This window comes from Coenobita brevimanus, chromosome 90, assembly GCF_032717465.1.
Source record: "Coenobita brevimanus isolate Jiangsu-jjx chromosome 90, ASM3271746v2, whole genome shotgun sequence".
NCBI lineage: Eukaryota > Metazoa > Arthropoda > Malacostraca > Decapoda > Coenobitidae > Coenobita > Coenobita brevimanus.
Genome location: NC_137043.1, coordinates 16,735,327 through 16,760,168, shown reverse-complemented (window position 1 = coordinate 16,760,168; position 24,842 = coordinate 16,735,327). Strand labels below are relative to the sequence as shown.

Genomic DNA, 24,842 nt, shown 5'->3' with positions numbered 1-24,842 from the left:
TGAAAACTGAGTGACTTGGAAAACAAATGGCAGACAGAGCAAGCAAAGAGCTCCAAAAACTGACTGATATTAATGACCAACATAGATTTTACAAACTAAAAAAAAAAGAAAAAGAAAAAAGAAAACATCTATGGGCCCACCAAATTCAATATAATTCCTGTTTGATCAGCCGAAGGAGAGCTCCTGAGAGATAAGCAAGGAATTTTCGAAAGATGGGCTCAGCACCTTAATGCCTTAGTGACTCGAAGAGAGCCCCCGGGGACAAATCCCAAATGCTTCTTAAGTGGAAGATATCGGTGTTCCACCTACACTCTCAGAAACTGTTCAGACCATCCAATCTCTACAAAATAACAAAAGCTTTAGCCCTGATGGCATACCATCTGAACTAATCAACGAGGGTAGCCAGTTACTCCACCAGTGACTCATTGATTTCATACTGACTATCTGGAACCAAGAACGAATTCCATCTGAATGGTTTACTTATAAAAGAAGAAAGGGAAAAGCTCAAATTGGGAGAGCAGAAGAGGTATCTCCTCCCTTGTGAATGCTAGCAGAGTACTAGCCAAGATAATGTTCTATTGACTGACAAAATATCTGAGTCAACACTTCCTCAAACACAATGTGGATTGCGGAAGGAATGAAGCACCTGTGATATGATCTTTGTTGCCCAACAGAGACAAGAGAATTGCCACGAGCAGAACAGTAACATGTACTGCATTCATCGATCTTGCAAAAGCAATTGACACTGTCAACACAGACTTTTATGGAATGCTCTTTAACAATTTGGAGTTACAAACAAATTTCTTACCATCCTGCAGAGCCTGCATGACAACATGAATGTTCGTGTTTCCACAGGTGGGAGCAAATCCGAACACTTCAACGCGGACGTGAGAGTAAAGCAAGAATGTGTCCTGGCTCCTTTCATTTTTAACATTTATCTCACTGCAGTCAACCTCTTAAGTCACCAACAAATGAACCCTAATGATGGAATAAAATCCAGTTCCGTCTAGACAGAAACGTTTTAAATTTCAGACGTCTTCAAGAAGTCAAAGTCTGAAAAAGATCATTTCCTAGATTTACAAGATGCTGATGACTATGTTCTCCCTGTACTATTGTACATACCCAAGAGGCCCTACAACAGAGTCTTACCATCGTCTCCAGCGTATACCTTGCAATGGGGTTCCTAATAAATGTCAAGAAAACAGAAATAATTTCCCAGACAAACGATCAAAGTGTCAGAAGTAAACACGATGCTCTTCATCACAAGGTAAAAAAAAAAAAAAAAAAGTAAAAACATCATGTTGCTAGTATCAGTAAACAAAACCCAAAAGAATTTTTCAGCTACATCAGAAAGAAACTAATCACACCAACAAGAGGCCCATAAGTCATTGAAAACAGAGAGCATACTGACAACGACTTGAGATGGCTAACATTCTCAACACTTTCTGTCCATCCGTATTTACAGTAGAAAATATAGATTCCATTCTAACAGTTCTTCCTCTTCTTTTAGAAGTGGGTAACCTAATTAGTGTCATTACCGTCGGTGAGAAAGATCATTGACCTGCCATCAGTATTCTTAAAGCGAATAAGGCACTGGGGTCAGATAAATTATCTCCACACGTAAAGAAGGAGGCAAAGAATGAAATATCAAAGCCATTATATGAGGTATTCAATAAATCATGGAGAGGTAGTAATGTACCTCATGAGTAGAAGACAGCAAATGTAACCCCGATTTTCAAGAAGGGAAATCACACAAAATAATTTATCGTCCAATGAGCTTAACACCTGAGATTTGCAAGTTGCTGAAAACTATTGTCAGAGAGATTTTTTTTTTTTAATAGCAGAACGGAGGAAGGAAAGACAAATGAATAAAAAAAATAATCCATACATCAGATTACTGGTGTCCTTTGTTCATAAAATATCTGTAACAGTTGGACTTGAACAGCTGTGGGTTGAAAGTTGGAGAGGAAGCGAGTCCCAGAGAGATACACTTTGGGGAATGAAAGAATACTGATAGGCAGAAGTTCTTCAATATGGCTGAGTGACTACAGTCATGAACGCTACCAGATGCCCGTGTAGCACGAGGGAAGGCATGGAGAGGTGGCACCATGGACGCAACTTCGTCTGAGCATTTGCCATATAAATATCTGTAAAATAATGCAAGGGAGACAACATTCCTTCTTACTTGCTGGGGAGGTAGTTTATTTGTAATGGCAGGGTTGTTAATGATTCTAACAACTTTGTTCTGAATTTTGTCTAGTTGTTTTAATGCAACCTCTCCACAACCATTCTACAAGGGTGAGCAGTATTCAAGCTGAGAGCGCACATGACTCTTATAAATTTTAGCTAACTGCTCATCAGTGAAGAAGTTACAGACTCTGTACAATAATCCAAGTTTTTTTGAGGCGGTTTTAGCAAGTGATCTAACATGAGGGGTCCAGCTGAGGGCATTGTTAAGTAAGACGCCAAGAATTTCAATACTTTAGATGGGAATATTAGTAGCACTGAAGGTAATGTACGAATCTGGCAATATCTGTCTATTAGTAAATTGTATATGTTTAGTTTTACTAGCATTAAATGAGAGAAGGTTGTTTTGTCCACATTCACTGATCGTAAACAGGTCTTGATTTATGGAGATGGCTGTACTGAGTTGAGAGGTAGAGATATTAGACTTTGTAAATGGGTGTCTGAGTGTGAATGAATTTTGTACTGTAGAGTCTTCTGCATATGATTGGAGGGAATTGTGGGTGACAGATTAGAAATCATTAATATGAACCAGGAATAGACTTGGTGCCAGAACTGACCCCTGCGGCACGCTGGCGTTAACTGAGTGAAAATTGGAATATACATCATCTACTTTTACTCTTATTTTCCTGTCACTAAGATATGAAGAAATCAAAGGAACAAAAGACGTTAGTCCATAGCAAGGGAGTTTGGACGGCAAGGAACAGTGCCATACTCTGTCTATAGCTTTAGAAATATCAAGAGCTACTGCATGAATTTCTCCATGTAGATCAAATGACTGATGGATGGTATGAGTTAGGAGATTGAGAATGTCAATGGTGGATCTTTCGTGGCGAAAACCATATTGTCTATCACTAATTAAGTTGTTGGATTCAAGATGTTTAACAATGTGCTTATTAATTAAAGTTTCAAATACCTTACCAAGAGAAGATGTGACAGCTTTTAGTCTGTAATTAGAGGGGTCAGAGGAACTTCCTTTCTTCGGAATTGGGTGGATATTGGCTTCTTTCCATGAATTGGGGAATAAAGAAGTACGTATGCATAGTCTGAATAATTTAGCTAGAACAGAGGCAAGTTCAGGGGAACACTTTTTCAAAACAATTAGCGGAATTCCATCTGGGCCTGGAGCTTTGGTGGTAGGTAAATTGTCTAGGATGGATTTTACGTATAGTCTGGATTTTAAGTAGGGCAATTTCGGGAGAGTCAAGCTCTAGTACTGGGACATTCTGGCTGGTATCGTCTATGATAGAGTTTCTGGGAAATGTACTTGCAAAAATATCCGCTTTCCCACGTGGGTCATTTGTAATGTTACCATCTGAAGATTTTAGTGGGGGAATGGAAGATGACTTGTTAAAGTTATTATTGAAAGAATTGAGAGTTGACCAGAATATTCTATTGTCATTAGGGTTGTTAAGTAGTTTTGATGCTTGCTTTTGAAGAAAGTTTGATTTAGATAGATTTAATACAGCTTTTGCATGATTTCTAGCAATTTTAAATTGGGAGAGTGATTCAGATGTTTTTTATTTTAAGTAAGAGTTATATGCTAATGACTTTTGGGCTGTTGCTTTGGCACAGTTGCCATCAAACCATTTTGGAGAGTTTGATCTTTTAGTGAACTGTTGACTTGGTATGAATAAATCCATACCAGCTAGTCTTAAGTCGCAATTGTGGGACTGGGTAGAATTGGGATCTAGAGAAGAAAGACTGCCATGGAATGTCAGCAAGATAATTTCTAAATCCATCCCAGTTTGCCCTGTCAATGTGCCATCGGGTCACCCTGACAGGTTCAGAATGGGGAGGTTTGGGGGGGTTAACTAATGAGGCTTTGATGAGATTGTGGTCAGAGGATCCAAGTGGTGACAGTACCTCTATCCTGAATTGATCTAGAATATTTGTCAAGAATAAATCCAAGAGATGGGCATTATGGTCAAGATTATCAGGTATTCTGGTTGGTTGCTTTACCAGCTGGGTGAGATTAAACGATTCTGCAAACAGCTCGCACTCTAGACCAGCGTCGTCAGTCCTGGCAGAATGCAATAACCATTCAACATTATGTACGTTTAAGTCACCCAAAATAGTAATTTCGGTGCTACGGGCAAGGTTAAGGTTACTCAACTGTGTGGATATGGAATCAAATACACTGGGTTCCGATGAAGCACTAGGGGAGCGGTAGACTACACAGATATATTTGGAAATATTTTGACAATTTAGTTTATATAATGAGTAATCAAAACTGGATGAAGTGAAGTTTATAAGTGTGTCAACTGCATATTGGGATTTGATATAGCAACAGGTGCCGCCCTTGTTATGGAAGTTTGTGAGGAGATGGTAACCGGGAAACCAAAATGGGGATACATCAGTAGAGGGTGAGATTTGTGGTTCTGTGAGGAAAAGGGCCAGAGGGGATATGGACTGAAGGACAAATGAACTGAGTTTAAATTTGTGGTAAGGCCGCGGATGTTGGTGAAGAATAAGGCCGCACTTTCACTTCTTCGCTGACGAGTATTACCGGAAATAGCAACAGTCGCTGCCGGCACAGTCGCTTGATGGCGACCGGAAGGACCCTGTGCCGCCAGCCCTACCCTGCCGGTGGTAGCAGTCCGAGGTACCACCTCATTTGACAGAAACACTGCAGCGGCCATTACTAAAGAGAGTGAATACAAGGTGTGATATGTTATGCGCATGTAATGTGATGTAGACAGTTAAAGGTAGAGGTATTAAGAGAGCATGCTGGCCTACTCTCTGTGTAAGTGAATGCACTGAAAATGTTCAGCAAAGGGAGATGGTCAGGATCAAGTCCTGAGGGCTGGTGAAACGGGAGCTCCAGCTCTCCCTATCACCAGCTTGCCATCCACCTCGGGAGTATTGCCCTGTTCGACTGGTGCTACAGTCTACTCCTCTTCTATGTTGAAAACATAGAAGAAAAATAATCACATCGAAGAATCACATGATTTTCGGAATAATCGCTCTTGTCTTACAAATCTCTTGGATTTTTTTAGTGATATAATCAGTATATGAGACAACATTTAATGACATTGTCTATCATAATTTCTAAAAAGCGCTTGATAAAATTCCACTAAAAAGGCTAATTCAGAAGCAGTGTGGTTAAGTGGATCAACATTTGCCTTACAGGACGTAAAAAGAGTCGTAACAAGTGGAAAAGAATTAGGCTGGAAAGATGTTACAAGTGGAGGGCCAGACGGCTCAGTATTAGGTCCTATTCTCTCTTTCTCTCTCTCTCTCTCTCTCTCTCTCTCTCCAGTATTTATCTACCTATCTATCAATCTATCTATCAATATTAAACATTGCAAGTCCAGTATTGAACAAGGGCCTCCCCCCAACCGTCTCCACGATTTCCTTGACAGAGCCAGTCTCTCCCAGTTTTTACCTGCAAATTTCTCTACTTCATCTTTCCACCTCCTACCTGGTCTTTTTCTGCTAAGTTTGAAGTCTCTTCCTCCATCGGTTATTCGTTATTCTTGCTACATGACCTGCCCACTGTCATTTCTGTTCTATAACTTCAGTAATGTCAGACTTTGGTCTCCTATCTCACCCACGTTTATCTCAAAGATATTTCCAACATTCGCCTTCCCATTGCTTCTTGTATACGATTTAGTTTGTTTTCCATTAATTTGGCCAGTTCATAAGGATCACATCCGTTCTCCATGACCTAGAGTATGCATCTGATGTTGACGTTTCGTTTCATACAGAATGGCAAGCTACTTTCTATATCCCAATGTTTACCGAGAGCTTTCCATCCAACTGTAATGCGTCTTTTTATTTCATATTCATGATCTTTGTTACTCTTAGTATATGCTCCAAGTAAGTGTACTCCTGAACTTATTCAAGAGTTACTTCATTTATTCTGATGATACACTGGTGTTTTTCTATTAAACATTAGTTTAGCTTTGGTTCATCTTTAGCTTTATTTTACTCATTATAGCATTTCTTACAAAGTATGTGCTGCTTCTGATAACAGGACAGAGTCATGTACAACTTTAAAATGGTTAAGTTTTCTTCATCTATTTTTTCTCCTTTGCTATCAGATTCGAGCTTTCTGAAAATGCTTTCGGTGCATGCTGTAAATAGATTTGGTGAAACTGTATTGCCCTGATGTACGCTTTTCTCGGTCTTAATTTTTTCTGAGGGTTTGGGTAATTCAACTGTAGCAGTTCCTTTCTTATCTTTAAGAGCTTTACAATGACCTCATTTACTTGTTGTTCACATAATGAATTTATAATTGCTATATCTTTCACTGATTCGAAATCCTTTTTGTAACTGTGAAATCTTGAGCATAGGAATTTATGACATTTTTTTTTTTTTTTTCAGTTAAGTGCATCATTTTGTGTAGATGATCTGTAGTCAAATACCCAGTTCAGTATCCTGCCTGCTCTCGAGGTTGGTTTTCGTCCAGATTTGTTATTCTTCTTTTCGAAAGAACTTTGGTGATGAGTTGTAAATAACTGATAATAAGCTAATAGGTCGGTAACTGCCAAGATCTTTTAAATCACTTTTCTTGTAGCGCAAAATAACCATAGCGTTCCACCATGTTCTGATAATTTCTTGTCTATACATTTGGTAAATAAATGGGCTAGTTGATTTTTAACTTCTACTCCTGCATCCGATAGTGAATCTGCTACTGTTCCATCTTCTCCTTGGGCCTTTCCTCTTTTCATACTGTTAAGAGAAAAGTTTAGCATCTGGTGCTGCCGTTGGTATTCCACATGTGTCAACTGAAAACTCAGCTGTTGGTACTGTTGTCTTCGATGAATACAGTTCTTTTAATATTCTTCAGCTCTTTTCACCATCTTCTCTCTGTACTCTTGATGACTTCACCATTTCTGTCTTGCACTAATTTAATATGCTGCTTCCCTCTTGCCATTTTGCTTCGGACCTGTTTTTCGACCTTTTTTGTTGTTGTTGATCTGATCCATGTTTCTCTTTCGTTTTCCTTTGGTCTGTTTCGTACTGATAACCTTATTTGATTTTGCTGTTTCTGTTTCAACTTGAATTATTTTGATTTTCATCTCTCTCTCTCTCTCTCTCTCTCTCTCTCTCTCTCTCTCTCTCTCTCTCTCTCTCTCTCTCTCTCTCTCTCTCTCTCTCTCTCTCTCTCTCTCTCTCTCTCTCTCTCTCTCTCTCTCTCTCTCTCTCTCTCTCTCTCTCTCTCTCTCTCTCTCTCTCTCTCTCTCTCTCTCTCTCTCTCTCTCTCTCTCTCTCTCTCTCTCTCTCTCTCTCTCTCTCTCTCTCTCTCTCTCTCTCTCTCTCTCTCTCTCTCTCTCTCTCTCTCTCTCTCTCTTTCGTAGTGCATCTTTTTATAATACTCATTCGTTTTGGTTGCATTAGCTTTCCCTACAACTTCCGCTGATTCCCTTAGCACTTTTGACAGTTTACCCTTAAATTCATCAGTGTTACATTCGGTATAACTAATTGCCTGAGAATGTTCTTTACTTCTACCTGAAAGGCAGCTTCGTTTTCATTTACTTTTATTCGGCATGGCCTTTTATAAGTGAGCTTTCTTTCACTTCTGGAACTGAATCAGGCTGTGCAACCCACCATTCATACGTTCGTTTCTTATATGTATTTGTTGATAACTGACATTAGTGATACTGTTGTTATCTGTTATTATGAAGTCGATTTTTACCTCTCCCGGGCAATGTCCGGCGAGGTATTGTATTTGATCATCTGTTTGTTTGTTTTATTAAGAAAAACGGCTGAATGGAATTGCATGAAACTTTCAGGATGTGTGTACACTGATCCCAAAAGGAAATAAGTTTTGACGGTAATTGAGTGACTCTGAGACATCAAAATCAAAGTCACGGAGGACTATACCCTGAAACAGGTTGAAGATAGAGATATTTACTATTATTAACATACAGGAACTCCCATTTGGCCTTTTATTTCGCACCAAGACCTTTGACCTTGAGTGAACTTAAAAGGTCAGACTCATGGTCACGGATATTCAGGGGGCTATAACTCGAAACTGGTTGTTGATAGATATTTACCATTATCAACTTATAGGAAATTCCATATGAGCATTTCATTGGTGCCATGACCTTTAACCTTAAGTAACGCTGAAAGGTCAAACTCAAGGTCACGGATATTCATGGAGCTATAACTCAAAACTGGTTGAAGAAAGAGAAATGTTTACTATTATCAACATATAAGAAGTCCCAATTGCTACGGGTCGCAAATGCAAGTACAGATTTGGAAAACTTTACTACAAGAATTCAACAAAACACAAGAAAATTCCTCAGTCAAGGATTTTTCAAAACAGAAGTATGTAAGACATTAAAGAAAGCGTATCATTGTCACTATAACCCCTTCAAACACCCGAAAGGAGAAATACATAGTCTTACAAGAGAAATATTTGATTCTGCTACGGATACAATAGTATCCCAGGGCCGTCGACGTGCAGAGAGTGCTCATGGGATCCCCCGTGGCTCTGTAGCAGATTAAGACCGCCTACAACAAAAACTAATTATACCTAACAATTTGGGCTCGACTGGATGCTACTCAATCGACCATAACAAAAACAAACTATTCCTCTCAGTTACAACGACCAGATACACCTACCAACTGAGACTCAACTGGATGTGACTTAATCGATGATGACAACAACAAACCATTCCTACCAAACTGGACTCCACTGGAAATGGCATATTTGTCCTATTTATCCATATATATATATATATATATATATATATATATATATATATATATATATATATATATATATATATATATATATATATATATATTTAATGTGTCTGACTCTGGGCAAAGGCTCAGGGCCTATTTCTTGGGGGCAGTCACCTACCCCAAGGCCCAGTAGTCCTCCTACATCTCAACATGTCACCACTTCGGCGCTAACACCCACCGTCCATATTGAATACATGCTAGGGTTGTCTCATACAGGACTGGTGTACTGGAATTTGCAGGGGTACTTTTACGACATGTCGGTGGGTCATCTGGTAGATCAGGAAAGTCTGCCTTTTTTTTAGGAAATTCAAATCCTTAAACTTTTCCCTGCCCCAGACGGGATTCGATCCTGGGTCCATTAGGACTGCAGGCCGCCTCACTACCGATTAAGCCACCGCCCCCCTCCCCCCCAAAAAAAAAATATATATATACACTCACAAGAGTATTATATGCGGAGGACCACCAAGCTATCGTCTACATTTCAAGAGATATTCTGGGTGAAGAAGTGTAAAAGGGACAAGTAGGCAATATATATACCGAAAGGCCTACATCATCAAGGGAGTAGCCAAACAGCTAATCCTTTGGTTAGGTACCCGACTTGTCCCTATGGTCAGTGTAACCCTCGTAGAGTATGGCTTCTCTCCTGACCTGGTGTTTCCTACTAACCATAAATTATTTTGGCCACGATTTCACCTGTTGATACATATAGACAAATTTCTGTAATATAAGAAATGACCACACATGTTAATAGAACCCATACTAAGTTGACATCACCATCTACATCTATCCATCCATCCATCCCTATATACTGTATATATATATATATATATATATATATATATATATATATATATATATATATATATACAGTATATATATTTCGTTTTCGTTTCGTTTTTGAAGGCTCCAACATGCTTGCATGCGTCGGCCTTGGTCACCTAATGGCGGCTCTCCATACTGCACGATCTATTGCAGCCTCCCTGTTCAGTCCTTTGACCCTGAGGTCACACTTAATGACCTCGTCCCACGTCTTTCTCGGTCTACCCCTTACAACCCCACCCGCAGTATTAACACCCTCACCCAATTATCATCCTCCATCCTCTCCACATGCCCAAACCATCTCAATCTACCTCTCCTCACCTCAACACCAATATACTCCAGTCCCATCCTACCTCTCAGCTCTTCCATCGTAAACCCAGCCCCCCCAAGCCCTGCACGCAGGAACGCACTGCACATCCACCTAATCATTGTCATTTCTGTATGTCTGAGCCTGCGAATATCCCCCTCCTTTACTTATCAGGTTTCACTACCATACAGCATTACACTCCTAACACATGCTGCATACAAAGACCCCTTAGCACGTTGGGAGAGTCCTCTCAATGTCAGGAGAGGCAACAGCTCCCCGAACTCCTTCCAACCACTTCTTACCCTAGCCACAAAGCTAGCTCCAGCCCCACCTCCAGCACACATGTCTCCCAAATAACAAAACTCTTCCACACACTCAAGAGACTCACCAGCAAGTTCAATCTTTTCTCGCCTGACAATCTCCACCCGCTCTCCTCGACACGCCGCACACATAAAATCAGCATTGTCTCGCAGTCTACCTCTGATACCACTACATCTCTTGTGCACCCATTTATCACAAACACTGCACAAGATGGAATTACTTCCCACGCTCTTGTTGCAAACTGCACATGGCCACTCTCCCTTGTCTTTGACAGTACCGCCACCGACCCCAGATATTATCACTTTTGTTTTATCTGCATTTACTCTTAAGCCCTTATGCCCCACACCATCTCTCCACTTCCTAAATCTTTCCTCCGCCTCCCTTTCGTTCTCTGCAATCAACACCAAATCATCAGCATACAACATCTCCCATGGGAGTCCGTTTCTGAAGTCAATTGAGAGGGCTTCAAGTACCATGATAAACAACGTGGGACTCAAAACTGACCCCTGATGCACACGAACGTTCACGGAAAACTCATCACTAAATTCTCCATTCACTCTTACCTGAGTACGAGCACCCACATACATGGCCATAACCACCCTAACCAGCCACTCCTCCAAGCCAAGCTTTTTCATTGTCCACTTCACCACCTCTCTAGGGACTCTGTCAAAGGCATTTTCCAAATCAACAAAAACAAAATACAGACCCCTTTTCCTCCCAAAATATTTTTCCTGAAGCTGTCGAACAATGAATATGGCATCAATGGTCCCCCTGCCTGGCATAAACCCAAACTGCATCTCATCAATATTCATTTTTTCTCTAATCATACCTTCTAGAACTCTCTCCATTACCTTTATTATGTGGTCTAAGAGCTTTATACCTCTATAATTTCCTCTTTCCAGGGCATCACCCTTCCCTTTATACACATTTACAATTACACTCTACAACCAATCATCTTGGACAACACACTCATATATAATCATATTTATCAGGTCAGTGACTAACCTCACCCCTATATCTCCTGAGGCCTTCAACATTTCGGCAGTCGACCCTGACACACCTGCTGCCTTCCCCACCTGCATCCTGCCTATTGCATCATTCACAGTAGCAGCGTCAATCAAAGGCCAAGGGCCAAACACTGGATCTGCTGGCTCTAAACCTTCCCTGTCCCAGTCAAACTCCTCATTCAACACCCGGCAATAATGCTCTCTCCATGGATCTTTAATATCCTCACTGTTCACCACTACCCTTCCCTCATCATTCTTCACACACTGCTCACCTATAATATCTTGATTATCCCTCTTCATCTGATTTGCCACCTTAAATATCAAATTTTTCCTTTCACCATAATTAAGGTTATCCAGTAAAAGTCTCTGTGATTCAGATTTCGCCCTGTTTACCTCTCTTCTAGCCCTACGCTTGGCAGCCAAGTATTCCTCCTTGTTACCACCCTTCTACCACTCCCGGAAAAGCCTTCTCTTCTCCTTAACTGCAGCTTCTACACCCTCATCCCACCACCAAGTTACTTTATGTCTTGGTGGGCCTCTAGTCCAACCGCATATTGCATCAGTAACTCTCAAGATATATATATATATATATATATATATATATATATATATATATATATATATATATATATATATATATATATATATATATATATATTATATATTCTTTCCTTCCTTCCTTCCTCGTCCTTCTGCCTACGGGTGATTTTACAATCCCTCTTCTGTCTTTCATTCCTTCATTCTTTCCTCTTTCTTCTGCCTATGGGTGACTCTACACTGAGTGACAAGCCAAATGGTTTCCTGTACACCAGGAAACTATTTACTACGCTGGGTGGTAACCATATAACCAAATTTTGGCGCCTGGTGGTTTAGTGGGTAATTATTGTGCTCAATCGGATTGAGCCGGTGAAGGTTTATATGCAAGGGGTGGTTGGGTTTTATTGCTCACTTAATGCCACTCAGGGATGAGTGAGGTTGGTCACTCTCATCTTAAATGTCAGGACCAACTGCCTAGCCCAGGGCTCCTACGATCCTAATGGGGCAACGTAGGATTGGATGATGGATATATATATATATATATATATATATATATATATATATATATATATATATATATATATATATATATATATATATATATATATATATAACATACACGCACAAATAATGTAAAGCACCTTGCTGGGCAGCCTTTGTTAGACTACTCAAGTGAAAATATGCCCTGGATCGTTTTCTCGAGCTCTGTCTAACCCTTTCCGACCTGAGGAGAATCTCTCCGACATTATGCACAACTCAGAGAGATGTGTCTGTGTGATGTAGTGTCTGGTAGATTTCTATTCACGTGGACTACAAAGAGATTGAGATACATCATGTGTTAAATCATTCTTGATGGTCTGGGACAACAAGATTGTGGATATACATTATGTGGATTGACATTCCTAGTGAGAAGCTGTGTACAGTATGTTTCCAGCAAACACTATATCCTGCACATTGTGATGTGAGATATATATTAGTGCCTATATAATGGCTACAACACTACCGAGGTAGGTAAAATTCTCCAGCTGTTTTACATTTTCGCCATTTATCTGAAGTGCAGGACATACATATATATATATATATATATATATATATATATATATATATATATATATATATACTATCTATCTATCTATCTATCTATCTATATCTATCTGTCTATCTATCTATCTATCTATCTATCTATCTATATCTATATATATATATATATATATATATATATATATATATATATACTATCTATCTTTATACCAAGGCTGCATCCCCCAAGGAAAGGGAGGTAGCCGAGACAGGACGACACACTCCCCATTTACTCATCCATTCAAACACATTCATTCGCACCTTTGCCCCAAAGGGATGAAGGGACAGATCCTCACCGCACCACACCGCACAACGGTCAACTGCGCAGTGCAATCAGTGACATCCGCAGCAGGGCCCGACAGCAGAGCTGGTTTACCCCTGCCACATCATAATAGACCCATCCCCTTACCCGCACGTAACCTGACTAGCTGATCAGACCCAATGCGGGAGAATATCCCCTCAGGGCTGCGTCATCATTTATTCAGTCACAATTTCTCTCCATTTATTTCTGTCATGCACAGCCACTCTTCCTTGCTCAACAGACATTCCTCTCGCATCCAGCGCTCTCTTCACACTGTCCATCCATCCTATTCGTGGTCTCCCTCACAGCCTTACACCTCTTACATCAGATCTAGTTATCTTTTTCACCAATCGCTCATTATCCATTTTTTCCGTATGCCCAAACCATCGCAACACCCTCTGCTCAACTCTACCAGCCATCTCCCGAACAACTCCAGTTCTCCTTCGCACTTCATCATTCCGCACTCGATCCATACGCGTCACTCCACACATACTCCTCAGACACCTCATCGCCATTACATTCAAACTTTTCCTCTCTGCTACACCCATATTCCATGTTTCAGCCCCATATAATGCAGTCGGTACCACAACACCCTCATACAGCCTTCTCTTTACATCCATTCTAAGCGAACGACATCTAAACACTTTTTTCATTCCTCCCAGCACCGTACCTACTTCATTCATTCCAAACTTCACTTCTGCATCTATTCTTCCATCCACAGCAATATGTGACCCTAAATATTTAAAACACTCTAGCTCCTCAAGCAACTCGCCATTCAGAACTATATTCATCCCCCTACCATCTACCAACCTCGTACACTTCATCACTTTACTCTTATTCTCATTTACTTTCAATTTCCTCCTTTCACACGCCCTTCCAAACTCCTCTACCAACTGTTTCAGTCTCTCCTCTGAATCAGCCACCAGTGCAGTATGATCTGCAAACAGCAGCTGCTTCAGATTCCACTCTCCACCATCAACATTCATCAGACTCAGACCTCCACCTAAAACTCTTGCATTCACCTCCCTTACAACACCATCCATATAAATATTAAACAACCAGGGCGACATCGCACATCCCTGATGCAGCCCCACTCTCATGGGAAACCAATCACTCACAGCATTTCCCACTCTTACACACGATCTACTATTTACATAACAACTTTTCATCCCTTTTAGTAACGTACCATCAAGTCCATACAATCTTAAAACAGTTCACAAAGCCTCTCTATCAATTCTATCATACGCTTTCTCTAAATCCATGAATGCCCAAAACACATCCTTACCTTTCGCTAAATACTTTTCACACACTTGTCTCACAGCGAACACCTGATCCATGCATCCCCTACCTCTCCTAAAGCCACACTGCTCATCATCAATCACTTCCTCTGGACCCTCTCTAACTCTCATAATTAACACTCTACCATACACCTTACCTACAACGCTCAACAGACTTATACCCCTAAAGCTAGTACATTCATACTTATCATCCTTGCCTTTATGCAACGGGACCACACAAGCACTTGCCCAGTCAATTGGCACCATGCCTTTCACAAAGCACACATTGAACAATCTTACTAACCAGTCAACAATAGTCACTCCACCACCCTTCAGGTATTCCACAGCACACCCATTCATACCTGCAGCTTTCCCTGTTTTCATCTCCTTTACTGCCTTCTCCACTTCCTCCTTCTTGATTAAAGAATCATTCAACTCTCCCAACACATTTATTCATTGCACCCTTCCATCCGCCACAATCTCAGGCATCCTTTCCTCCTCTACATTTAACAATCTTTCAAAATACTCTGCCCATCTCTTCCTTACTGCATCCATCTCAATTAACATCCTTCCATCCTCTGATTTTCCTTGCTCTTCCTTCCCAGACACTCCCCTTCGCACCCCTTTCACCTCCTTCCAGAACATTTTCTTATTCTGTTGAAAATTCTCAGTCAGTCGCCTACCCCACCTTTCATCTGCTGCCACTTTAGCATCATGCACTGCCCTTCTCGCCCTATTCCTCTTTTCCTTATACCTCTCATATGACACCTCATCCTTCCTCTAAAGCCACATTTCATAAGCACGTCTCTTCTCAGTCACAGCCATACTTACTTCCTCGCACTACCATTCACTTCCTTTCCTCACACCACCACCCACACATCTCACACCACACACCTCTTCTGCATGCCACACCACAGCACTCTTAAACAACTGCCATTCCTCCTCCACACTGCCATTTTCCTGATCTTTCACTGCATTCCACTCATCTTTCAATTTCTCCTGATACTCTATCTTTTTCTCTATTTTATCCAACTCAATCACTTTCAAAACCCCCCTGCCACACCTAACCCTCCTAGCTCTTACCCATCTCTTACCTTCTCTTAACTTTCCCTCCACCAGGTAGTGGTCAGACATACTCCCACCCTCCCCTCTCAGAACTCTCACATCCAACAATCTCCCTATTACATTCCTAGACACAACCACATAGTTCATCAATGCTTTATCCTCAACCATTCCACCCTCCTGTCTCACCCATGTATACTTATAAATATCTTTCTTCTTGAACATCGTATTTCCAATCACCATCTCTCTCACAACACACATCCCTATCATTCGTTCCTCATTTTCATTTCTTCCAGGCACACCATGCATACTAACTACACCAACTGCTACATTTCCCACTCTAGCATTCAAATCTCCCATCATTACCACATTCACATTTGGTCCAAAACTCAGCAGACACTCATCAACATCATTCCAGGAAGACCCAGTATGTATATACCCGGAATGTATATACTGTATGTACAGTATCTATCTATCTATCTATCTACCTATCTATCTATATAGATATACAGTATAGATATTTTTTTATGTAAGGAAGAAGGAACCAAAGGCCACGAGCCCGCAATAACTGTTCCCTCCAAGAGAAAAACAAAATACAAGAGAGAGCCGAATTCAAGATCCGATATTTCGAGATGCCTGGACACACTGCGTTTGAAAGACTGGAGATCATAGGAAGCAGGATACACAGACAGAGGGAGACAGTTCCAGAGTTGACCTGTTGCATAAATGAAGGACTGGGAGCAACGGTTAACTCTTGCACGAAGAGAGTTGGACAGAAAAAGGGATGAGAGTTTGCTGCTAGACGGTTGCTACGCGCCCGTCGCATAGGTGGAGGAATACATGCAGACAGTTCAGAGGAGCAGTGACCATTGAAGTAGCAATAGAAAAGAGATAAAGATGCAACAGTGCGGCAAAGAGACAGAGGTTGAAGGGAGTCAGTAAGAGGAGGAGGGTTAAGGAGAAGAAGAGTCTTTGACTCCACCCTATTGAGAAGAGCTGTATGTGGGAAACCTCCTCATACATGAGAGTTGTACTCCACACTGGGGCGGATAAAACCCATGTATAGAGTCAACAATAGTGCAGGGGTAAAGAAGGAATGGAGTCGGCTTAGCACACCTAATCTCTTAGAAGCAGATTTGCAAGATATATATATATATATATATATATATATATATATATATATATATATATATATATATATATATATGCGTGTGTGTGTGTGTGTGTGTGTGTGTGTGTGTGTGTGTGTGTGTGTGTGTGTAACACTGGAGGTAAATATTATTTCAAAGTAAAAAGCTGATTAAATATATTTTAATTTTCATTATGTGAAACGTGAATGCGAGGATTCATAAACAAATTTTATATATATATTTTTTACATCACGACAGTTGTCAGTGGAATATTCACACCTCCATTCTGATTTCAATATTGTGTAATACATTTTCAGTAGGTTATAAGAACATGTGATGGAATTGTCTTATATACATAAAAAGAAGAGAGTGACAAAAAGAACTGTCAGAAACTTCCAGTAAAGCCTTTTTTTTTTTTTTTGCTTTAAACACAGTTAATTAGATTTTCCTGCATCTACCTGATGTTTTCCTGCCCAGTTCCTGGTGTGGTAAGAGAGATGCTTTTTTTTCTCTCTTGTTGCTGCAGCTTTATTTTGGTATCTGGTGAGTATTTGTACCACTCATATAATAATTGCTGGACGCTATTATTGGTCCATAAGAATTATCAGATTAACATAAAAACTCCAAGATCGGGCTAACCTTTAATTTCTCTTCGTAATCCAATGACGAAAAATAATAATATTTATATACTAGCCCGACTCTAGTTTTACATCAGCTTACCGATAGAAAAGAAAAAAACTTACGGTAAGGATTCGGCCTATCTTACGACAGCCGTTCTTTCTTAGTTCCAGTATATGCCGATACCGACCCGTTACATTTATATTTGCTGAGATCAAAATCTTCAGCAAGAATATGAGCTAAATCAGATAATTAATTCAGCAAACTACGTGCATTCACTGGCAGTGCTTTAATGTGCTTACCTGTAGCAATTTGTTTACATGTGCCTCATTTGCTGTGTTTGTTTTTCATTAGAAAGACACGTAGGCTACTGGATCATCCAAGGAGATGGAATCTAGAATAGCCAGTTGATTTTAAGTCAAGACTGTCATGTCTTGCTGTTGCTACTCTAAGGCTACACATCAAAACTGGGAGATTCTCAAGATGCCACCAAAAAAAAGCTCCACCTTGAGAAACTCAGGGACAAGAAATGTGAATATAAGTATGCAGTGGCAGTCTCAAATTGGTTTGAAGTGCTCAGCGCTGTTAAGGATCCTGTTGAACGATGGGATATCTTTAAGCATGCCACCCTGGCAGCAGCTGATGAATGTAATGGAGACCGCCCGAGATCAAGGAAGGGATTCATCTCGCGGGGGACACTGATCACAACTGAGGAGAGTCGTGCTGCCAGACTAGCTGGGGATCGCGAACAGCACAGACTTCTGTCTCGACGGGCACGAGTTTTACTGAGAAGGAGCAAGGAGAGGTATCTCAGGGAAATCGCTGAGGAGGTAGAAGGCCGTTTTCATGTAAATGACCAGCCACCCTCCTACTGAACCCTGATGAAGCTCCAATCCAGACCCACCTCTCTGGTTAATTGTGCTCGGACAGCAGATGGGCGCCTCGTGTCGGGGGAAGAGAGTATAGAGCTCTTTGGGCTGAGCACTTTGAGCAGCTGTACATGACCGAACCTCCCAGTGGAGAGCTTCCGTCGGTTGGTGTACAACCATTGACTGCTGTCCCATCAGTTGATGAAGCCGTGCCTTCTCTAGATGAAATCAAGAAAGCAGTTGCTAGTTTTAGACGTGGTAGAACAACTGGTGTTTGTAACATCCCACCAGAATTGATCAAAGCTGGAGGCGAAGCTACGATCAGGAGGTTACATGCAGTCATAGAAGCCGTTTGGCATACAGGTATCATTCTTCCTGACTGGACAAAGGATTAGGTCACCCCTATCCGAAAGAGAAAAGGAGACCAGCGTGACTGTAGTAACTACTGGGGTATTACAGTGTTCAGTGTGCCAGACAAAGTTCTTGCTCACATTCTCCTGATGAGCATCCGGGACCATTTGCTAAAATTTCAGAGTCCTGAGCATTCGGGATTCATGCCCAAAATGTCTACTGTTGACCGTATCCAAGCTCTTTGAGTTCTTGTAGAACACCGTCTTGAGTTTCGACAAGGTCTGCTTGCAGCCTATGTGGATCTCAAGAAGGCATTTGACTCTGTAAATCGGAAGTTATTATAGGAACTCCTGCAACTCCGTGGGATCCCCGCAGGGATAATCCGACTGATTGCTGGGTTGTACTCAAACACTGAGTGTGCTGTTAAGTGTGGAGGGGAACATCCGACCACTTCCCAGTAAGTCCTGGTGTAAGACAGGGATGTGTCCTTGCCCCTGCACATTTCAGCACATGTATGCATTAGGTACTGGACCAGGCTGTGAGTCGGAGTCACTGTGGGGTATCAGTTAGAAATTTCAGGGTTACTGACCTTGACTCTGCTGATGATGCAGTTATCCTAGCAGAGTCACTAGAGATACTACTGAATTCCCTCGAGGACTTCCACGAGAATGCGAAGCCACTGGGGTTAAAGGTCTTTTTGGCCAAGACTAAGGTCCAGGCATTTGGTGGCTTGCTGGATAAAGCAGTTCAGTCTGTCCAAGCATGTGGTGAGGATATAGAAATCTTGGGAAGATTCTCTTATCTTGGTAACGTGATCCATAACAATGGTAGATCAGACAGTGAGATCTCTCGTTGCATTTGTCTGGCTTAAGTGGTTATGGATTCACTCAATTCGGGTATTTGGCACTGTCGTTATTTGTCAAGAAGGACGAAAGTTCGCATCTTCAGGGTGCTGATGCTCCCTCTCTTACTTTGTGGCTGTGAGACATGGACACTAAACAGTGACTTGAAGCGGCGAACTGACTCCTTTGATACTAAGTGTCTTTACAGGAACATGGGATATCACTGGTACAACTGGGTGAGTAATGAGCGACTACTCTGTGAGACTGTTACCCACATAATACGTCAACGCCAGCTCCAGCTATACTGGCATGTGGCCCGCTTTCCTGAGGCTGATCCTGCTCACAGGGTGATCTCTGAACGAGTTAGCCCAGGATGGAAGAGGTCAAGGGGAATGCCACGTAACTCATGGCTGGAGCAGGTCGATCACTCCTTTCAGGGATACTTAGAGTGGGAAGAGTAGCTTCCTGGAGGGTTGCTCAGAGGGACCCGCGTGGATGGCGTCGGAGGGTGAGTGAGGCTATGCGCCCCACGGCGTTTGCCCCTTCTTAACTGATTGACTGTCATGTGAAAACAGAACCTGCTAGTTGTACAAATGATTCCCGTGTCACGAAACTTAGCATCCCCCTGTTAACGAAGTGGCATGACACGATTAAAAATTGAAAGCCTTGCTATGATCGACATTAATAGCTACAATCCTTGGGAGTAAACCTGAAGCTAGAAGTTTATTAGTTTTGCCTTGTAACAATGGATCATCTTGTACTTGTCTAGGAGCTCCTCATACCGGGTTTGTACTAAGTTATTTGATCCCGAGTGAGTGATGATCATTCTGTCATTAGTTGCATCATCGGTAACGGTATCCACATCCTCGTCAATGTAATTCCGTCCGGTAGCTAGGATACAATAACACTTCCGTTTACTTGGTGCTCTGCCATAGAACTTCATGTGCTGACCTCATGGGTCGAGCTTCATGGGTCTCCTGTTTGTGACTGGCTAAAAACTGAAAATTGTTTAAGTGATGACAGGTATGATGCATCGCATCCCACCATCCTCATGCCATTCTGTACTGTTTGGAATTCGTTTTGCTCAGTCTGACTATTAGCTGTAGTAGTACTGGAAGGATTACCTACAATGGAAAGAAATGGGCCAATGGAACTGTCACTTTGGGAGGCACCAGTTCTTGGTCAAACAATAATGCTCCCCTCCACAATATGTCCAGTGATGTTTGCGACAAACTCCTCAAACAAATAAACTCTGAGGGAAAGGTTGGTTGATTTGTGAGTAGCCTCACTGAGCTTTTATTCAAGGTATCAACAGGTTTATCACATCCAGCAATTAACAATGCGGTCAGCGACGAGGTTTCTGGTGAAACTAACGATATAGACTATGCATGTCTCGATAAGTGGCCTTCTAATATTTGGATATTACTGAGAAGACTTGTAAAAAAGAAACGAAAAACACCAACCAGTAGCTAAAAGAGATTTTGAGGCAAGTGGCAGTTGGTTTTATAACAATAACTGCAAGCAGAATATATATATATATATATATATATATATATATATATATATATATATATATATATATATATATATATATATATATATATATATATATATATATATATATATATTGTAACTTCAGCTAAAATGACAAGTATAGTACAGTATGATAACAATTACACGACGATATATTACTTTTATAATTAAATATATGTAAGGGAATGTTAACAACATTTTTAACTTGCTGAAAGGAATGAGAAGTTAACCTAGATTTGGAATGAAGGATAAGAAAATTGGGTATTACATGAAATACAAGAACAATATAAAAATTACATGATGTCTGTAACTAGAACAGAAGTAAACTGTCAATACTGCATTATTACCATAAAATACCTGAAATACCACTAATACAAGAAGCGGTGCCAAGGCTCAGCAAACCCGACCCCGGCAGTCATTTTAGTGATGACGTATAAACACAACAGGATATCTAGTCAAGATGTCACATATCATTTTTGGAGTAAACTGGGTGACTATGCATATTTGAAATTTTAGGCCCGATCCAGCTGACACTGACCCCCCTGCCGCTAACTGGGGGGTGACCCCCCTGATGTAATGAGGCATGTTATAGGATGCAGATTGAAAGATGCACCTTTTGGTTTTGGTTTCATGTCGATATGACGAATTTTAAAGGAGTTATGGCGAGAAAACAATTTTTACCCGTTCCCGTTTTTTTTTTTTTTTTTTTTTTTTTTTTTTAAATTTTCGGGGACCTACAGCCTGGGCCTTGGCCCAGTTTGGCCCAAAATTGGATCAGATGATCAGAAGGTCATGGCCCATCATCCCTGTAATTTTAGTCAAAATCGCACCAGTAGTTTTTGCGTAAAGTGTTAACAAACAGACAGAAAACAAACAAACAAAACAAAAAGACAAACCGAATGAAAACAATACCCGTCCCCGAGCCCCTCCGGGGCGGGGACAGGTAATATTTTAGTACTTGAAAGAGGTGTTACTACATTATTACCACTAAATATTTTGATCATGCTAATATTAATTAGTACCTGGAAGAGGTGAAGAAAAAAAAAAGCACAGGAAAACGTATATGAGCCTCTGTGGTACAGTGGTAGAGTGTGCGTTTCGTACACGGGTGAACCAGGGTTCGCGCCCCACCAGGGTAATAAAATTTGGGAGTGTTCACCCGGCCACGTACTGCATTGGCGGACACAAGGGATGCTGTGGTTGAACCAGTGTCGCTTACTATAAAGTATGCTCGCACCCAGTCGGCTTGTGCGGGCCGATTACACTTGGTTCACAGACTACACACACACCCAAAGCCACTCTAACACTACAATTACACTTACAAGCACTTCTCACCTTACATACAATCTCTACCAGACAGCCTAAGCCACTTGGTAGAGATACATTGGCTGTATCGTCCCGACTTCGGTCGGGATAGGTCGGTCCTGCAGTGGATACTCAAACGGCTGCTGCTGATATATATATATATATATATATATATATATATATATATATATATATATATATATATATATATATATATATATATTCTCTCTCCCCCCTCTTTCTCTTTCTCTCTCTCTCTCTCTCTCTCTCTCTCTCTCTCACAACACACAAAGTTAATGATAAGTGTAAGTTATTCTACATGGTGCTTGAATGAGAACATAATTTACTGTTACTACAAAGTAAAGAAAACATTGGTTTCTGCTAAGTAGATAAATATAAATTTTTGTAATGGCTATCTTTGGGAAAAACAAGGAAACAGATGGTCACCTGGTGTCGAAAAATGAAAGCAAACGCAGATCTTTTTCTTGTAAGCTTGAGGGACGCTGCCAAAGCAATAGCCTAATGCCCTTTCTTCAGCATGCAACTCAGGTTACATCCAGGAGAACTGGCTAGATTTACGAATGATGTCAGATGTGTACTATATAACTTGTTGCCGCAACCCAGGATCCCTATCACCCCCCCCCCCAGGTAATGTGAAAATACAGATTGGAAACTCCCAGTGATGCAGAAGTCTTGCGAGAGTATGTGGAGGGAGTGGAATCCCGGGCGCCACAACATGAAGTGTTCTATAGTCTCATCAACCATAGGTCTGACATCCAGACATTAAAATGCAAAGGACTAAGGACAGATCCCTGTGGTACTCCCATCATGACCAGGGTGGGGGAGGAGTAAGTACCTCAAAGGGAAACGGAAAATGATTGCCCCTCCAGAAAGTTTTGGATCCAGGCAAGTGCAGGGCTCGTGACACCGAGGCAACAAATTTATAGAGGATCCCGTCGTGGGAAACAGAGTCAAAGGCCTCCCTGGAGATCTAAAAAGACAAACAGGAGTACCTGCTGGCAACAGTATGCCCGGTCAACACCAGTGCTGGGAACGCTACTCATAAAAAGTAGCGACGCTCCCATTCCCGTTACTAGATCGAAAAAGTAGTGGCGTTACTGGTTTCGCTACTTGATATGAAATGTAGCGGCTCTCCCGCTACTTTGGATAAGAAAAAGGTACACGAGGGAAAAGTTAACAAAAATCTGTTATACAGCAATACACTATATACTGTTTTGATAATATTAGTCAGTCTGAGTGGTTATGTTGCGTACCATTAATGTCAGTATATACATATATTGAAAAAAAAAAAAAATCATATACATGTCGGTGTCACTTTAATGAAGCTTAGAGCCAAAGGTACAAGAAAAAGCTATTTACTGTATAATGTAACAAATGTTCTTTTACACTCTTACCTAGCACCGTATACCTACTGAAAGTAACATAAGTAAATAAAAGGCAAAAAAAAAAGAAAAAAAAAGTGGCCTACCATTGATACATATTTAGATTTATTATATTTTCAATGATACCTATTTAAGATATGTACGAAAACGAAAGTAAAAATGAACTGGGCCTTTCTTTTAAAGCCAATTTATACAATAGCAACGTTTTTTTTTTTCCATTACTTTAAACTGAAAGAAACACACTGTTACGAAATAATAACGTAGAGAGTAAGAAGTAGTCTGAAAGAGAGAGTGTGGGAGAGAGAGGGAGTTAGAGACGGGGGCAGTTAGAGGTGTGTGTGTGTTTGTGTGTGTGTGTGTGTGTGTGTGTGTGTGTGTGTGTGTGTGTGTGTGTGTGTGTGTGTGTGTGTGTGTGTGTGTGTGTGTGTGTGTGTGTGTGTTAGCATTGCCTACATCGAACTGACATCCTTAATTGACAGAATTGACAAAAGTATTATTTTTCTTCATTAATAAATACAACCAAACCGTCGGCATATCTGTATGCACTCACCGACTCCGGACCTGTATTCGTCGCGTGAGTAGCGAGGAGCGCGGTAAAGCGTGAGTATGGTCAAAAAAGTAGTGGCGCTCTTAGTTCCGCTACTGGCTAAAAAAAAGTAATGGCGTTACCACCATCACTATTAAAATAGTAGCGGGACTATTCCCAGCTTTGGTCAACACGATGGTCATGGTCAAACTGGAGAGGGACATCAGATGTCCTCCTTCCAGGGCGGAATCAACAGGAATCCACTGTGAACCTCAGACAAGCAGCAGTCACACTCAAGCCATCAGGAAAGCTGGTGGCACTCCATCCTCTCAAGCAATATCCCGATATTACAGTAGAAGGCAACACTGCCAGCCTGTATGAAACTGGATAAAGTTGGGCCCTCCTTGGCTTGGGGAAGGGCAGGAGGTGAGAGGCTTTCCAGCAAGAAGGTAAGACCTCTGATGGCCAATTGTCATTAAGGATGTCAAGGAGAGAGAGATGACAGCAAAAGGGGGAGATGGACCAGAAACTCGTTGGGGTAAAAGTTCGAGCAACATGCTTTCTTAGGTGATAAAGTTAGCAGATAAGAAAACCTTGGCCAGGGAAAA

The 24,842-nt window shown here is 41.1% G+C and overlaps 1 protein-coding gene across 1 annotated transcript; it reads left to right on the top strand.

Annotated features, from left to right (window-relative positions):
- Nucleotides 1–18,405: 18,405 nt before the first annotated feature.
- On the top strand, nt 18,406–24,625 carry LOC145411617 (uncharacterized). The gene is made up of 4 exons (XM_080281624.1): nt 18,406–18,637; nt 18,881–18,948; nt 19,149–19,350; nt 24,477–24,625. The coding sequence occupies exons 1-4, from the start codon at nt 18,406–18,408 to the stop codon at nt 24,623–24,625; spliced, it is 651 nt and encodes a 216-aa protein (XP_080137750.1).
- Nucleotides 24,626–24,842: the final 217 nt, after the last annotated feature.